The sequence below is a fragment of the Alternaria infectoria genome, assembly GCF_024043175.1.
Source record: "Alternaria infectoria strain BMP 0036 chromosome Unknown scaffold_1, whole genome shotgun sequence".
In the NCBI taxonomy this organism is placed as follows: domain Eukaryota; kingdom Fungi; phylum Ascomycota; class Dothideomycetes; order Pleosporales; family Pleosporaceae; genus Alternaria; species Alternaria infectoria.
In genome coordinates, this window is record NW_026250690.1 from 408,087 (window position 1) to 422,431 (window position 14,345).

General features: G+C 38.0%; 1 protein-coding gene across 1 annotated transcript; it reads left to right on the forward strand.

Annotated features, from left to right (window-relative positions):
• Nucleotides 1-8,698: 8,698 nt before the first annotated feature.
• Nucleotides 8,699-9,232, forward strand: J4E92_000156 (uncharacterized protein; the record flags this gene model as incomplete). Its single annotated transcript, XM_051491575.1, has 2 exons — nucleotides 8,699-8,706; nucleotides 8,761-9,232. The coding sequence occupies 2 exons, from the start codon at nucleotides 8,699-8,701 to the stop codon at nucleotides 9,230-9,232; spliced, it is 480 nt and encodes a 159-aa protein (XP_051357087.1).
• Nucleotides 9,233-14,345: the final 5,113 nt, after the last annotated feature.

Here is a 14,345-nt window from a genome sequence, read left to right on the forward strand (position 1 = left end):
GCGAAGCATTGTGTACGACCTCGATCTTGCAATGACCGACAATGGCATATTGGCAGCGACGTGGATCAATGTTCCAGTTTTGTCGACCAGAATTGAGCAGCTGAATGTCACACTTCGCCTCTGTGTGACAAACGATAGCGAACGACTGAAGTCTGAAATTGAAGACATGTTAGGGGCGCCGGCAAATCCAGGACCTGAAGATTTCTTTGGGCTACTACCTAAGCAGTGTAAGGAAAGCCTTTCCTCTATTAGTATTAGTACTACATACTAACCACTCACCTCACTGTTCTAGTGGTATGGGGCTTCTATGGCATATTCAACCGATTTACCCATGTTGGGCCTCTGGGCGAAAGGAAGAGCGACAATGAACACCGGCAAATATCCATCAGAACGATCAGCATCAACGTCGAGACACCATCTCCCGATCTTGCGCAGCTCGGTCTGATTCATATGTCCGCTCAGGCCGACGCTGCAATGTCGGTTACTTCCCGGTACTTCTTGGTGTGTCTGAATTGGACTATACAACAACAGCTGGAAGGGAATTGGGAGTATATCCGGGGCATCACTCTGCTTGAGTACGTAGATCGTGTTCTAATCTATCACGACGGCAATAAGATACATCGCTGGGATGTAGCTGCGTGCCTTGCAGAGTATCCTAAAGATAAGATGATTAGGTGGAGGCCACAGGGCAAAAAAGAGGCGTAGTACAGAAGAAAGCAAAGAGAACTATGTTAGAATTTAAATATTTAGGTAGCTAGTTCCTAGCTACCTTAGTAGCTAGTATATAAAAGTAGCTTTACTACCTACTTTTAGTATTTAATTAATCTTTATATTATTTTATTTTAATAGATTATAAGCTTAGATTTTACGTAGTAAAATAAAGATATCTATTTTTCTCTCTCTCTTTTTTTTTAAACTCTCTTACTAAGCGCGTAAGTATTCTCTTTAATAAAGCCTATAACTTTTTATAATATAGTAATTTAGATACTTCTTCTAAGTGTAAAGCTCTTAAGAACTAAAGAAAACTAAAGCTTATTTTAAATAAGCTCTTATCTAATATTAATTAAAGAGTATTTTTAAAAGAGATAGAGAGGCTTTCTAAATAGTAGGTTTAGGCTAAGTTATAAAGATAAAGTCTTTTACTCTTTAGAACTAATCTTTAGCTATTAACTTATAGCTTTTAGTATTTTTTATATAAGCTTATTATACTTAAAAAGATAAAAGTAAAAGTAACTAGAATCTATATAGCTACTATAGCAGCCTCTATTTACTAGATATTACTTTTTATATTATATACTTTAGTTAGAACCTAAACTAGAAAAGCTTTAAGAAGTTATTTATAAGTAGTAATTCTATCTCTCTAATAATTCTAGAATATTCTTAGTTATTAAAGATAAAGCTACTTACTATAAATTTTTAAATTCTACTTTATAAAATACTTTACGCTAAAAATATCTATTATATAAAATACGCTTCTAAAACTCTTACTCTAGCTAACTATACTTTACTAAAGCTACTATATAGTACTTAGAAAACTACGCGCGCCTAATAACTATAGTTTACTAAAGCTACTACTTAGTTACTAAGAAATTATAGTTTTTATATAGTATATAAAAATATTATTTAGCTTAAATTTTATAGCGTAGAGTTTAGGTAGTAGTAACTATCTTAGAAGTACTATTTTTTATATAGAAAATAGTATAGATATACTTATAGTTATATAAACTATAAAGAAGATCTTAAAATTCTAATAAATTTTAGAGTAGAACTAGAAATAGGCTAGCTTAAATTATTAGTAGCTATTAGAGCTAATAATATAGGCACTAAATAAGTAATTTTAGTAGTAACTAGCCTAAAGCTAGTAGCTATTAGTAACGCTATAGAGAAGAAAGCTACTTAAATTACTAGGTCTTATAAGTAGTAGAGCTACTAAAGATAAGCTAAGAAGAACTACTAAATTTAGACTATAGTAATAGAGCTATAAATAATAAATAGCTAAGCCTCTAATACTAATAAATAGCTAAGATACTAATAACGCTTTTAAAAGCGCTAAATTATTCTATCTCTTTAGTAGCCTACTAGACTAGCTCTAGCTCTTTTAGAATAAGATATAGTTTTAGATTATAGAAAAAGACTTAGTTTTAGATTAAGAATAGTAGCAGCGTCTACTATTACTAAAAAGAAAAAGCGCTTAGTAGTAGTAAAGAGAAGAAGTATAAAGCTAAGTAGGTAGCTAAGTAAAATTTTTAAGTAAATGTAGCTAGTAGATATCTTTAGTAGCTAGCTTAACTAGTAGGCTAATAAGCGTAGCACTTTATTTTAAATATAGCCTATACTTTCTAGCCTTCTTATTTTAAGTTCTACTACTAAAAAGAGAGATAATACACGCTAGCTACTACTACTAATACTACTAGTATAAGTAAGACTTTATAGGTAATATAAACCTATTATTACTATAATATTTACTTTAATCTTACCTACTATAGCCTTTAACGCGCTAAAGATACCTTAATATATACTATTTTTAATACCTTATAGCTAATATTAAATTAACTTTTTTTAATACTAATAACTTCTTATATACTCTCTTAAGCCTTAAAACTAATTTAAGCTACTTTAGCTCTCTTACTACTAAAAGTTAGCTTAGTTAAGCTAGCTTTTATAACCTTTTTAGCTTTAAAGCTATTACTTCTTTAACTTATATACTTAGCTCTTTAATTCTTAAAAGTAAATAAGCCTACTATAACTTTCTTAACTCTAAGATATTTATATACTAATAGTAAGTAGAGAATAAGATTAAATATTAGATAAGAGAAGCTATTATTTACTAGGTAAAGACTAAATATATAGCACTATTAGATTTAGAATTACTTTCTCTACTATAAAAATAATACTATAGAAATAATAAGCCTTACTAAAGTTTAGTAGATTAAGCTACTAGAAGAATCTAATAATTAGCTATAATAGAAGCGCTAAATAACTAAGTTCTTAGACTTCTCTAGCTTTACTAGATATCTTATAGGTTAGTCTAATACTATTAAGCTATAAGAAGTTAAAGGTAAGAGTATAAAGAAAAAAGCTACTTACTATAAGACTTAGAAGTAAAACTAGAATAAAGCTATCTAAATAATTCTTTCTTACTATAGTACTAACGCTAAGGCAGTTCTAGAAAAGAGAGAAAAGAAATAAATAGTAATAAAAGTAGTAGTAGCTTTTAAACTTCTTAGAGCACGCTTTTAACTTATAAGTAGCGCTATATTCTAAAATCTATACTAAGAATATAAAAGTATTACTCTTAATACTTATAAAAGAACTATCTTAGACTTTACTAAGCGCTTACGTAAGATAAAATCTAAACTTAAAGCTTTTAATATAAGTATTAAGATTACTAAGCTCTTTTTTATAAACTACTTTCTTAGTAGTTTTAATAATAACTATACTACTTTTCTTATAACTTTCTACTAAACCTATAGCCTAATTACTAAGTAAAAGACTAATAATTTAATTAAAATAGCTACTATTTTATTTAAAGAAGTAGTTTAAGTAGTAGAGTAATTTAAATAAAGGCTAAAAAGCTATTTATAATCTAAGAATTTTACTCTAATAGCTTAAATTCTAGACTAATATAAAAGAAAAGGCCTATACTCTTTTTATAAACACTAAGAGTATAAAGTAAATAACTACTATAAGAAGTTCTCTTATTTACGTAAAATCTAGAAGTATAGTAACGTAAGTAAAGCTTAGTTAGCTAGAAAGGTAAAGACTTAGGCTATCTAAGCGCTAATAGTAGATAGCTTAGCTTACTAGTAGCTACTTTCTAATTTTAAAGAAAGTAGATTTAGCTTTATAGTAAGCTAAGAGCTTTATACCTTACTAAATAATTAAGCTCTAAATACTAGTTATAGTAGATATATTTTCTTTAAATACTCTACTTTTCTACCTAAAAGCCTTTAGCTATATACTAGACTACTAATAGTAGACCTTAGAGAAGCTAGCTAATAATTTATAATAGTTAGTATAATTTAACTTATTATCTACGTTAATAGAGAGCTAAAGAGGCTATACCTTTCTAATACTTTTTACTTCTCTACTACTAGCTATAACTTAGTCTTAGTTTTCTAGTTATAGAAGCGTAGTGCTATTATAAATTTTATACTAAATAGTATTAGTATATTAACACTAAAGAGCCTTATAGTATACTATAACTAAGTATATAAGCTATATTTCTTCTACCTTTAGATATAGCCTATAGTAATAGCTACTTATTTACTAAATTAAGATTAACTAGAGCTATAGTATAGAAGGCTAGCTTATTTTAAGTAAGATAGTTTAGAAAAGGTTTAGAAGATAGTTACTAGAATAAAACTACTTTTACTAGCTTATATCTATAATACTTATATAAAAGTAAAATTTATCTAAATACTATATAATAAGCTCTTAAAGCGTAGTAAGTACTTACTAGACTTTATTTATATAGACGCTATTAGCCTATTACTATCTAGGCGCTATAGTAAGTGTTATTAGCTTACTATTATAAATAATACTACTAGATTTACTATAGTAACGCTAATAGTTACTTATAGTAAGGCTTTAATAGCTATTAAGCGCTATCTAAAGCGCTAAAAGACTTTTAAGAAGCGCTGCTACTAAATTTACCTTAATAAAGCTAGTAAATTTACTAGTAATAAAATGCTAGCCTTCTTATAAAATAAGAGAATTATAGCTAAATTTATAGTAACTAATTAGTACTAGTCTAATAGTATAGCTAAAGTTATAAATTAAATTCTAGAAGAACGTCTTTATACTATACTAATTAATAGCAGCCTAAATATAAAATTCTAGTCTAATCTAATTAGATTAGTAGTATACTTAAGAATACTAACTCTTTATATTTACTTAAATATAATACTCTACTAAGCTTAGTTTAGTATAGTCTCTAATATTACCTACTTTTACCTTCTAGGTAGCTAGTGCCTAAGCTATAAGACTAGTCTAAGAAATAAGATTAGTAAGAATAAAAGTATTTTATACTACTTACTTAGCTATAAAGAGGCCTTAGTATACTATATTCTTAGAGAAGATAGAGTAGTAATAACTATATATAACCTAGTCTACCTAGAAGATAGACTATATACTATAAACTTCTAAGCTAGCTAGAAAAGAAAGAGAGAAAATACTTCTTAGTAATTATAGAAGTAATTTTAGGTACCTTAAAGAGAGAAGCGTAATAGTAGAAATCTATTCTTTAAACTACTTAAAATTAATACTAATTTATAAGAGAAACCTACTATACTATCTAGTAGTCTAGCTTTAGAAGCTAGAGAAGTTTCTACTATACTACTTATTAGTCTAGCTTTAGAAGCTAAGAGAGTTACTATACTACTTAGTAATCTATAAAATCTTAAATTTATAATACCTAAAAAGCTCTAGAATTTAGCATAGTTAACGCTACTATTAATATCTCTAGCTAGTAATAGTAGTAAACTAGATTATATTATCTCTACTAATACTCTAAAATATTACTCTAAACTATAGCTTCTAGAGCTAGCTAAAACTTACTTAGGCTAATAATATAGTATTACTTTTATAGCTATTAAGAATAGTAAGCTCTAAACTTATAAGAAAGCCTACTAAAGCTTACACTAGCTCTTCTAGTTAGTAGCTATTAATAATAAAATTATATTACTAGAAGCTAATAAAACTTAGAATATAGTGCCTAAAGTAACCTAGTATACCTTAAGTAGTAAGTAAGTATTTAAAATTAAGAAAGGCCTCTAAGGCAAAGTCTTACGCTATAAAGCCTACTAGATAGTAAAAGGCTTTAAGTAGTAAGAAAGTATTAACTACTATAAAATATTTATATTAGTAGTAAAGCTTATAAGCTATAAGGCACTATTTGCTATTACTACTACTATAGACCTAGAAATTTACTAAATAAATATTAAGATAGCTTTTCTCTATAAAGATATTAATACTAAGATATTTATTAAATCTTTTTATAAGCTTAAAAGTAGTAAAAAGAAGCTCTATTACCTACGTAAAGCTCTATATAGACTAAAATAGAGCCTAAAAATCTAGTATAATACTCTTACTAATTTTATAAAAGAGTAAGGCTTCTTTTCTACTACTTTAGATCTAGAAATCTTTACTAAAGGCCTTCTATTTATAGCTATCTATATTAATAACTTTCTTATTACTAAAGTAAGCTTAGATAAAATCTTAGCACTTAAAACTACTCTTTTAGCTAGATTTAAAATAAGTAACTTAGGTAAATACTACTTTTACCTAAGTATAGAGATTATCTATAACTACTCTAATAAGACTCTTAGACTATTATAAGCTAGCTATTTAGCTAAAATTCTAGATAACTTTAGCATAGCTAAGTATAGCTCTAATAGTACCTTTATAAAAAGCTACTTTAGGTCTAGACTAAAAGACTTTTAGACTCTAAAGTCTAATATTAAATACTACTAGAAAGCTATAGAATCTTTTATATACCTAATATTAAGTATAAAGCTTAATATTATCTTTACTATAGACTACCTTAGCTACTATATAGCTAACTTAGTAGAGAATTACTACGCTACTATAAAGTACCTTTAGTAGTACTTTAAAAGTACTAATAAGCTAGTTCTAGTCTATAAGAGTAAATTATAAGCTCTCTAAGACTATATAGACGCTAATTAGAAAAGTAATCTAAAAAAGTAGCGCTCTACTTTTAGCTATATATTTAATTTAGAAAGCGTAGCTATTAGCTAGAGCTTAAAATACTAGTATACTATTACTCTTTTATTATATAAAGCTAAGTATATAGGCTAGACCTAAGCTACTAAGAAAGCTATCTAGCTAAAAGAACTACTAGCTAAATTTTAAGTTATAAATCTAAATTTACTAGTAACCTTTATTAAGGTAGATAACTAAAGTATAATTACGCTAGCTAGTAACTTTAATAACTACGCTAAATCTAAGTATATTAATATTTAATAGTATTATACTAGAAAAGTTTAAGAGGCTAGTATAATTACGCTAAAGTATATTTTAATAGCTAATTAAGTAGCTAATAAGCTTATAAAGCTTTTATAGTAAGTTACTTTTAAGCGCTTTAAAGTAGCTCTTAAGCTAAAGAAATAAAAAAGTTCTAGCTAAACTTAAAGTAATAAGTAGTACTTTTCTTTCTTTTTTCTATAAAATTTAAAGAGTTTAATAAGGCTGCCTAGCCTTAATAGTAGCATAGAATTATTAAATTCTAAGAGAAAGTATTAGAATTTAAATATTTAGGTAGCTAGTTTCTAGCTACTTTAGTAGCTAGCATATAGAGGCAGCTTTACTATCTACTTTTAGTATTTAATTAATCTTTATATTATTCTATTTTAATAGACTAAAGGTGCCTAAGGATTTTACTAATCTAGCCTAATAGTAACACTAGGCCGCAAACATAGAGAAGCTATTAAGGTACAGAATAGTCTTATAGGGTTCTGTAGTAACGGCACAAGACTACAGCTAAAGGTGAACCGCTTTTACCCAATTACCTCATGCAACGGGTCGTGGCTTAGCAAGGCCAACGTGCAGGCCGCTGTCGATTATTTGATGCACGACTAGCAATTACTTACTAAACGTCTGCTTTCTCTTGTGATAGGATGCTATCTACTATTTGTCTCACGCTTTCTACTGTTGATCGGCCCAATCTCGAGAAATGAACCCGAAAGGGTAATCCGAGGAAACGACGCTAGCCGCGCTAAACAACATGCGGTTAGTAAGCTCGAGAAATCAACTACATTGGGACAGCGATCTACGAGGCCGTCAGCTTGACTGTGCTTGATATTGTTTGGTCCCTAGTAACTGGCAAGGCTGAGTCCCGAGGAGTACGACTTTTTACACATAGCTGGGGGCTTGGAACAACGTGCACGGCTTATCAAAGCAGCTCCGTTATTGTGTTGAGCCTGAGGCTCGAGATACTTATATCTGGTGTCAGATCACTCATCACAAAGCAATACAATCTCGATACCATACTATCATGATGCCATTAGAACCTCCTTCATACGAGAGCCACTCTTTCGAGCGGCCGCATCGAGCACATAGTTCATACAACGCTGCACCGTTACCACCGACTAGCTTGTCTCCACGGGATAATGAGTTCTTACATCACGCCATAGATTGGACACCTTACATAACAAGTCCAATCCAGCCACGACAATCTCTTCAGGTTAGCCACTCTTCAAACATTGCCAATAAACATTGCTGACCTGTCTAGAAACCCGTCGTGATACCAAGACTCGACGCAAGCGGTCTACTTGGAACACCATTCCCATTTATACGAGCATACAGCCCCGATCTGCGCCGCTTCAATATCCACGAGAAAGACTTTGTAGCATTCATTGATGATCTCAGTGTCGCTCAAGCTCCGCCAGTTCCGCTTCAGGCACTTGATGCAGCGGGTCATGTGGTTGGCATCGTGTGAGTTGACTTCTCTTTTTGGCTCTTACCGGTTTCTCATACAAGTGCTAGACCACATCATTGGACGATGATGGCCGGCGCCAGTATGAACATGGTCGCAGGAGTTGGAACGGCTGCTACGACAACTATGCGAACGCGGCGCTTCTTGGAGGCTGTGAACCGAGAATACTTTGCGCCTCGTGGTCTGAAAGCTTCGATTTGCAAGAACAGACAGTTGGAAGAGAAACTTGGCTACAATGTGCACATGCCATCGTCGGCGTAAGTTTAGCCCTGCTGTAGGGATCCCCCGTTTCTGACTTGGCAAAGAGTGCTAGGAAGTAGCTCCTGGCCTCAAACAGCTGGATACCGCCGATTGCAAGCACTCACGCCGTATATCGCACCACTGTCATTCAACGTTCCGCCGCCGGTAGAGCAGCGAAATGCTCTCGATAGAATGGCTGCGAAGCAGATTGAACGACGTATCAAGAAGAAAGAACAAAAGGGCTACAGCTCAGACTCCTGTTCTGGTGCAGAGTCTAGCATCAGCTCCGACGAAGAGTCCACCCTGGTATCTCATGGTGAGGTCTACGGTAAACAAAAGAGAAGAGCAGACAAAGCGGAGCGCAAACGAGTAAAGAAAGAAGAGAAGAAGGCGCGAAAGGAAGAAAGGAGACCCAAGAAGCAGGACCAGAAAGGGGAAAAGGCTCATGGTAAGAAGGGTAAGAAGTTGGAGAAGGAGCAGAAGATGGTCGAGAAGATGGAGTACATCGTCATTGAGTCGTTGGACGGGTGGATGTAATAATAAAAAGATAGCGCCGACCTGATACAAGCTCCCATGTCAATACGATAGAATGGTTGTACCATCGTTCTGCTTTACCACGAGCTCATTTGCCAACATCTAGGATGCTTTTCGCGGATCTCCAGGGCCCTCGTCTACCAGCCGACATGTCTTGCATGACGGATGTGATCCATGATGCTATTGTCGGCTCCTTCTCGCGGATCCCATCATATGCCATGCGTAGAGGAAAGAGCAGTTCAAAAGAGCCCTGTTCGCCCCAGTCCTCTAACTGATGGTACTCGACGCTACGGCATATAGTGAGCGCCGCTGTCGATATCTGCTCCTGTCGGGTATGGCAGGCTGAAGATGACATCATCTCAGCATCGATGCTGTCGGCGAACCGGAGGGCCATGATGGTAGCGGCGTTATAGACTGTGATAGCGTTCGCGTGATAGAGTGATCGGTATCTGAAGGCAGTAGACCAAGCTGGATGCAACGCGCCATACTCGTCTTCTATGAGCGGTATCGGTTGACATGCAGGTGTCTCGTAAGAGGTGTGAAACGGATCAGACGCAAAAGTCTCCCTCCAGTTTTTCAGTTTGGCGATGACCTCATGACATTGCAAAGAGAGACATTGCGTCTCAGCAGTCCTTGTGTCTTCATCCGCAACTGACAAAAGCTCATCACGCAAAATGAAGAGCTGAGGGTAGTCGGCAATAATGTCGAACAAGAGCTTGAGCGAGTCGATGTGTTCAGGGTGTAAGCTCCAGGGGATGTATTTCCATTTATCCTCTGACATTATCGTTGGCTTGTGCAAGACAATAGCTGCAAAGATAAGAGACGGGCGAATCCTATCCAAGATCCCAAGACACTGAGGTGATGCCATAGCTTCAGGTCCGCGCAACTCGAAGAGCCTTTCTAGCCCACGTGCATGGTTTATCCAACCATCGACACGATCCGAGATGAGGAACTAGTAGCGGTTAGAAAATGTGTGCACTGCAGAACGTTTGATGTACCTCGATGAGTCCCATAAGCATGACCGCCTCAATCAGATCAAAGGAAGGCGGAGACACCGAAGCCTCAAGAGCCGAATGCACGGCTCTAAGTGCGTCACTGTACCTCTTGAATCCGTACTGCGTGATAGCTCTATCCTGGTGCTTGATGCCGAAGTAAGAAGTCGCAAGCGCAGAAAGTGACTTGATGGTAATAACCCCAGGATTGAACACCAACAGGCTCTGCACCGGCAATAAGTTTGAGAGAGTGAACGCAGTGAAGACATCATCGCGAGAAGGCGACAATGCTCGATGAATTCCCTGGTGAAGTCGAATAGCAGTGTCAGGCGTCCTGGTGCCGACTTCCACAGCTAAGCACCCGGCGACATCGCGATCGCTAGGCTGGGCAGACTGGCCGTGGCCATCGAATTGTACGAATGTGATGCCGCGGGTGCCACCACATTGTAGTCGTGCTGTGACGCACCTTCCGCACTGTGGCTTTCGTAGATCTGGTGACGTCAACACACGCGTCGGAATAGCGCAGGGGTAAACAGGGCAAACCTACCACATTTGACGCGTCGACTTTTGCAGTTATCGCACGCTCTGGACCGCCCGCCAACCCCGACCATGTGGAAGATACATGCCAGGATGGAAGAGATGAGGAAGATGCCAGACTGTGGGATGACGAGTCACCGTCAGCATGGCGCGTGCGCGGCGCTACATTCGGCCCTCATCTCACAAGAACGCACCTATGAAGACGCACATAAATTTAACGATCGATCAAGGGGTAGCTTTAAACCTTATATCCTCCATGATGTTAACTTCAGTCTTTGTTCGTACTACGTACATCGAGACGTGAGCAGATGCTACTTCCACAAGGGGAACAACTCAAGCTCCCAGATCTTCAGGTCGTGGTGAACATGATCAACCCTGAGAGCCCTAAGATATACTTTCGCGTCGCAGCAAACCTTCCCGAACTTCTTGTTTCCATTGCAACCCCTTAATCGTTCCCAAGCCTTCTACAAAGTCATATCCAATTGTCCATAAGTCGCCGTTACGCCTGTCATCAGGTTTTTGTATCCAAATCGCTTTGAGAGCCCTCTGGCCATGGATTGCGAATGCAATGTCCCAAGTACACCATTCAAGTTTTTCAGTGGTACCTCGAAAATTGAGGGTGAGGCGATCACATCGTTGAATCCAGGTGAGTTCCGCCGGGTCGTAATTGTCCCTAAAGAAAAGCTCCAGGCACATTACGCGGGTACTTTGAAGGTGGTCCAGCGGACAATCCACATGGGTAGAGAGGTTGATTGTCGACCATGGTAGGTGCAATACCTGCTGGAGAGCTGCTACGCATCGTTTCAATGAAGCCCGGTTAAGGCTACCCTGGAGCCATGATCCTGAAATCGGCATGCTAATGTTGCCTTCGCCAGCTCCTCCTGCCAAAATCGAGGCTGGTGATGACTCGATCTTCAAACAACGGCCGTATGGATGCTCATCTTGCCACTTTCGAGTAGCAAGGATTAGAGGTTTAACTTTAGCTATATCTTCCTCCATTTCGTTGTACGTAGTACGGCAACTAAAGAAAAGGCCGGAGATATTCTGTGGACGTCCAGAAGTGATGCTTTCGACGATGAGGTGTTTCTGGATCTCGAGTCGAAGCTCCGTTGGAAGAGTGAGAAACATGTTTTGTATAATGTGTGAGTTGTTTCAATACCAAGGTGAGGGAAAGTGATCGTCACAGTTAATGTCTCCTAATCTTGTACATCAATATATGTAATGGAAGAAACGAACTCGGCTTAAGAGCAAAGAGAAGATCACTTGTTGAATCAATAACGATGTGACGGGTGTGTTCACTATGTAGGAAGTGAGCACAAACAGTTTGGATGGTGATTTGCGCGAAGTTACATGGACAAGAGCTGAGATTGATGATTGCAAAAATTGTACAGTGTTAGACGCCTAAACTTCGCTACCTGTATTTGCATCAATACGCCACCATGATAATGCAATAACATGTCCTTGACAATATAGCGACATACAGTCCGAAAGGCCGGTACGCAATCCTCATCTAACCCTGCAAACTCAGTCGACATAAACCCCTCAAATAGCACTACCCCTGATAAACCAATCTATACGCTCATGCCTCCACCCCGGCAGCTTCAATCCGCCCCTAAAATCTACTCCCCAAAGCCTCTTCGTCGATCCCTCAGTGAGAAAGCACCACGGACCATAAAAAGCCCCGGAGGCAGGAAGATACATGCCCCCATATTGCTTCCCGTGCACAATCTTCACAATGTATCTATCCTCCACGTGGGAATCCTTCTGAAAGGTTAACCGATCAATGTATCTCTTCTGCCTAGCCTTCTCCAGAAACTCCTTTCCCCATATCTGGTAGAAGGCGCGGAAGAAGAAATCGCTAGACGCGAGGAGTTGTTTATTGGTATATCGACGTTCCACTCCGAACCCGAAAGGGCAGAGCAGGAGACGGAGACCGAAAACCGCCAAGTCTTCTGTGCGACGCAGCATGTCATGCTTAGCCCTTTGAACGGGATTTCTGCGTTTGCGATCGCGCGGTGCGGTGATGGCGAACTCGGTGAGCGGATTGATGTAGGTGTGTGAGGGTGGTATTTGGAAGCACAGTCGTCCTCTGACTTCGCCTCTGAGCCGTCTAGAGTGATCCCAGGCGCGCTTCAGGTCGAGGGCTACTCGTACTGTTGAGACGAGTGGCTTCATTTCGGAATAGGTTGTGCGGGAAGCGAGGTATAGAGCACCGACATCGGAGGTGCGTCCATTTTCCAGGGTTTCGGTTAGAAGATTGCTATAGATCTGAAGTCGTAGTTCTGCTGGTAGCGCGAGGAACGCGGAAGGCTTGTCTTTTGCCATGGCGCTGAATTCTGGTCTGTGGTGAGTTGAGAAGTCTCTGTCGGGAAATTGGCGGTCTGTTGAAGATGAAAGTGGAGTAGAGTTTGCGAAGTTTGGTAATCCAGCGAGCAAATACGCTGCAGCGCTAGCGAAGTACACGATAAGCAGGCGACGGTGAAAGGCTGAGTTTGTCAACTTGTTATGGAGCGGTGACAATGCCGCCTTGCCGAATCTTGTTTCTGTCCTCTTCCCATTCACTTGGAATGTTTGTACCTAAATTCCAACGTCGTCCAAAGGCATTTAGTGCCCTCAACTGCGCCTATCGAACTGGGAGGTGCTCCATGATTACTCAAGTCTATCATCAAACGACCGACATTTTTCAGGTGGCACTGCTCTGCTTCCATCAACATTTGACGTATCAAATGGAAAAAGCAGCTGACTCGGCGGATATTAGCACGCCATGATTCGTTCATGTCTGGGAGGAAATAGTAGAATCCAAGGGTGAGGGATCGTAGCTGGGTGGGAGCGGCGTGAAGAAGTGAAATGCACATGTCATTAAAGACACGGCGGGCTCCCCAATGCTCGATAATCTTGCTGACGGGTATCAGCAGCGTGGCGTCTTCTGGCGGCGTGGTGAACTCGTAGGTCGAAGGAAGATATGCGTGTAATGAATCCATCGATTCGGTATTTCGTATCCAGTAGTGTTGAAGTTTGATGAAAGGCAGAATTCTGACAATATACTCTGCCATCTCATCGTGGATCTTGGTGCAGGACCGTAATAATCCTCCCGCGTGATGTGGATAGCCGTCGGCAAGACATGCAGCTATAAGCCGCTTGTATACTTCCAAGCGCAGCTCAGTTGGGAGAGTGAGGAAGCCTCGGTGTTGAGTGTTGGCCATCTTGTAGTAGTTGAAGGCAAGAGCGCAATTGAGGGTGGGACTGAGATGGATGAAGTGGCGAAGTGGTGTGGCGTATTGAACACCGAGCGTCGTGTGACGAGAGTGTGGTGATGGCGATGGCGATGGCGATGGCTATAGATGATAATATAAAGCTGTGTAGCTAGGATCTTTATTGTAGTAGAAAAAACGCCTATATCGTAACATGCCACGGCTTTACCAAGAAACTTTTCGGCTCACAGATTGAACCATGGTTGCGTACGAATACCCATTAGCGTTCCATGGTCCACCACCAATCTGCGAATCACCAGCTCAAGCCAGACGCAGTGATGCGCAATCCTAGCCGCACGCAAGAACACCAAAGTAGTACTACGCCACATATTGAAC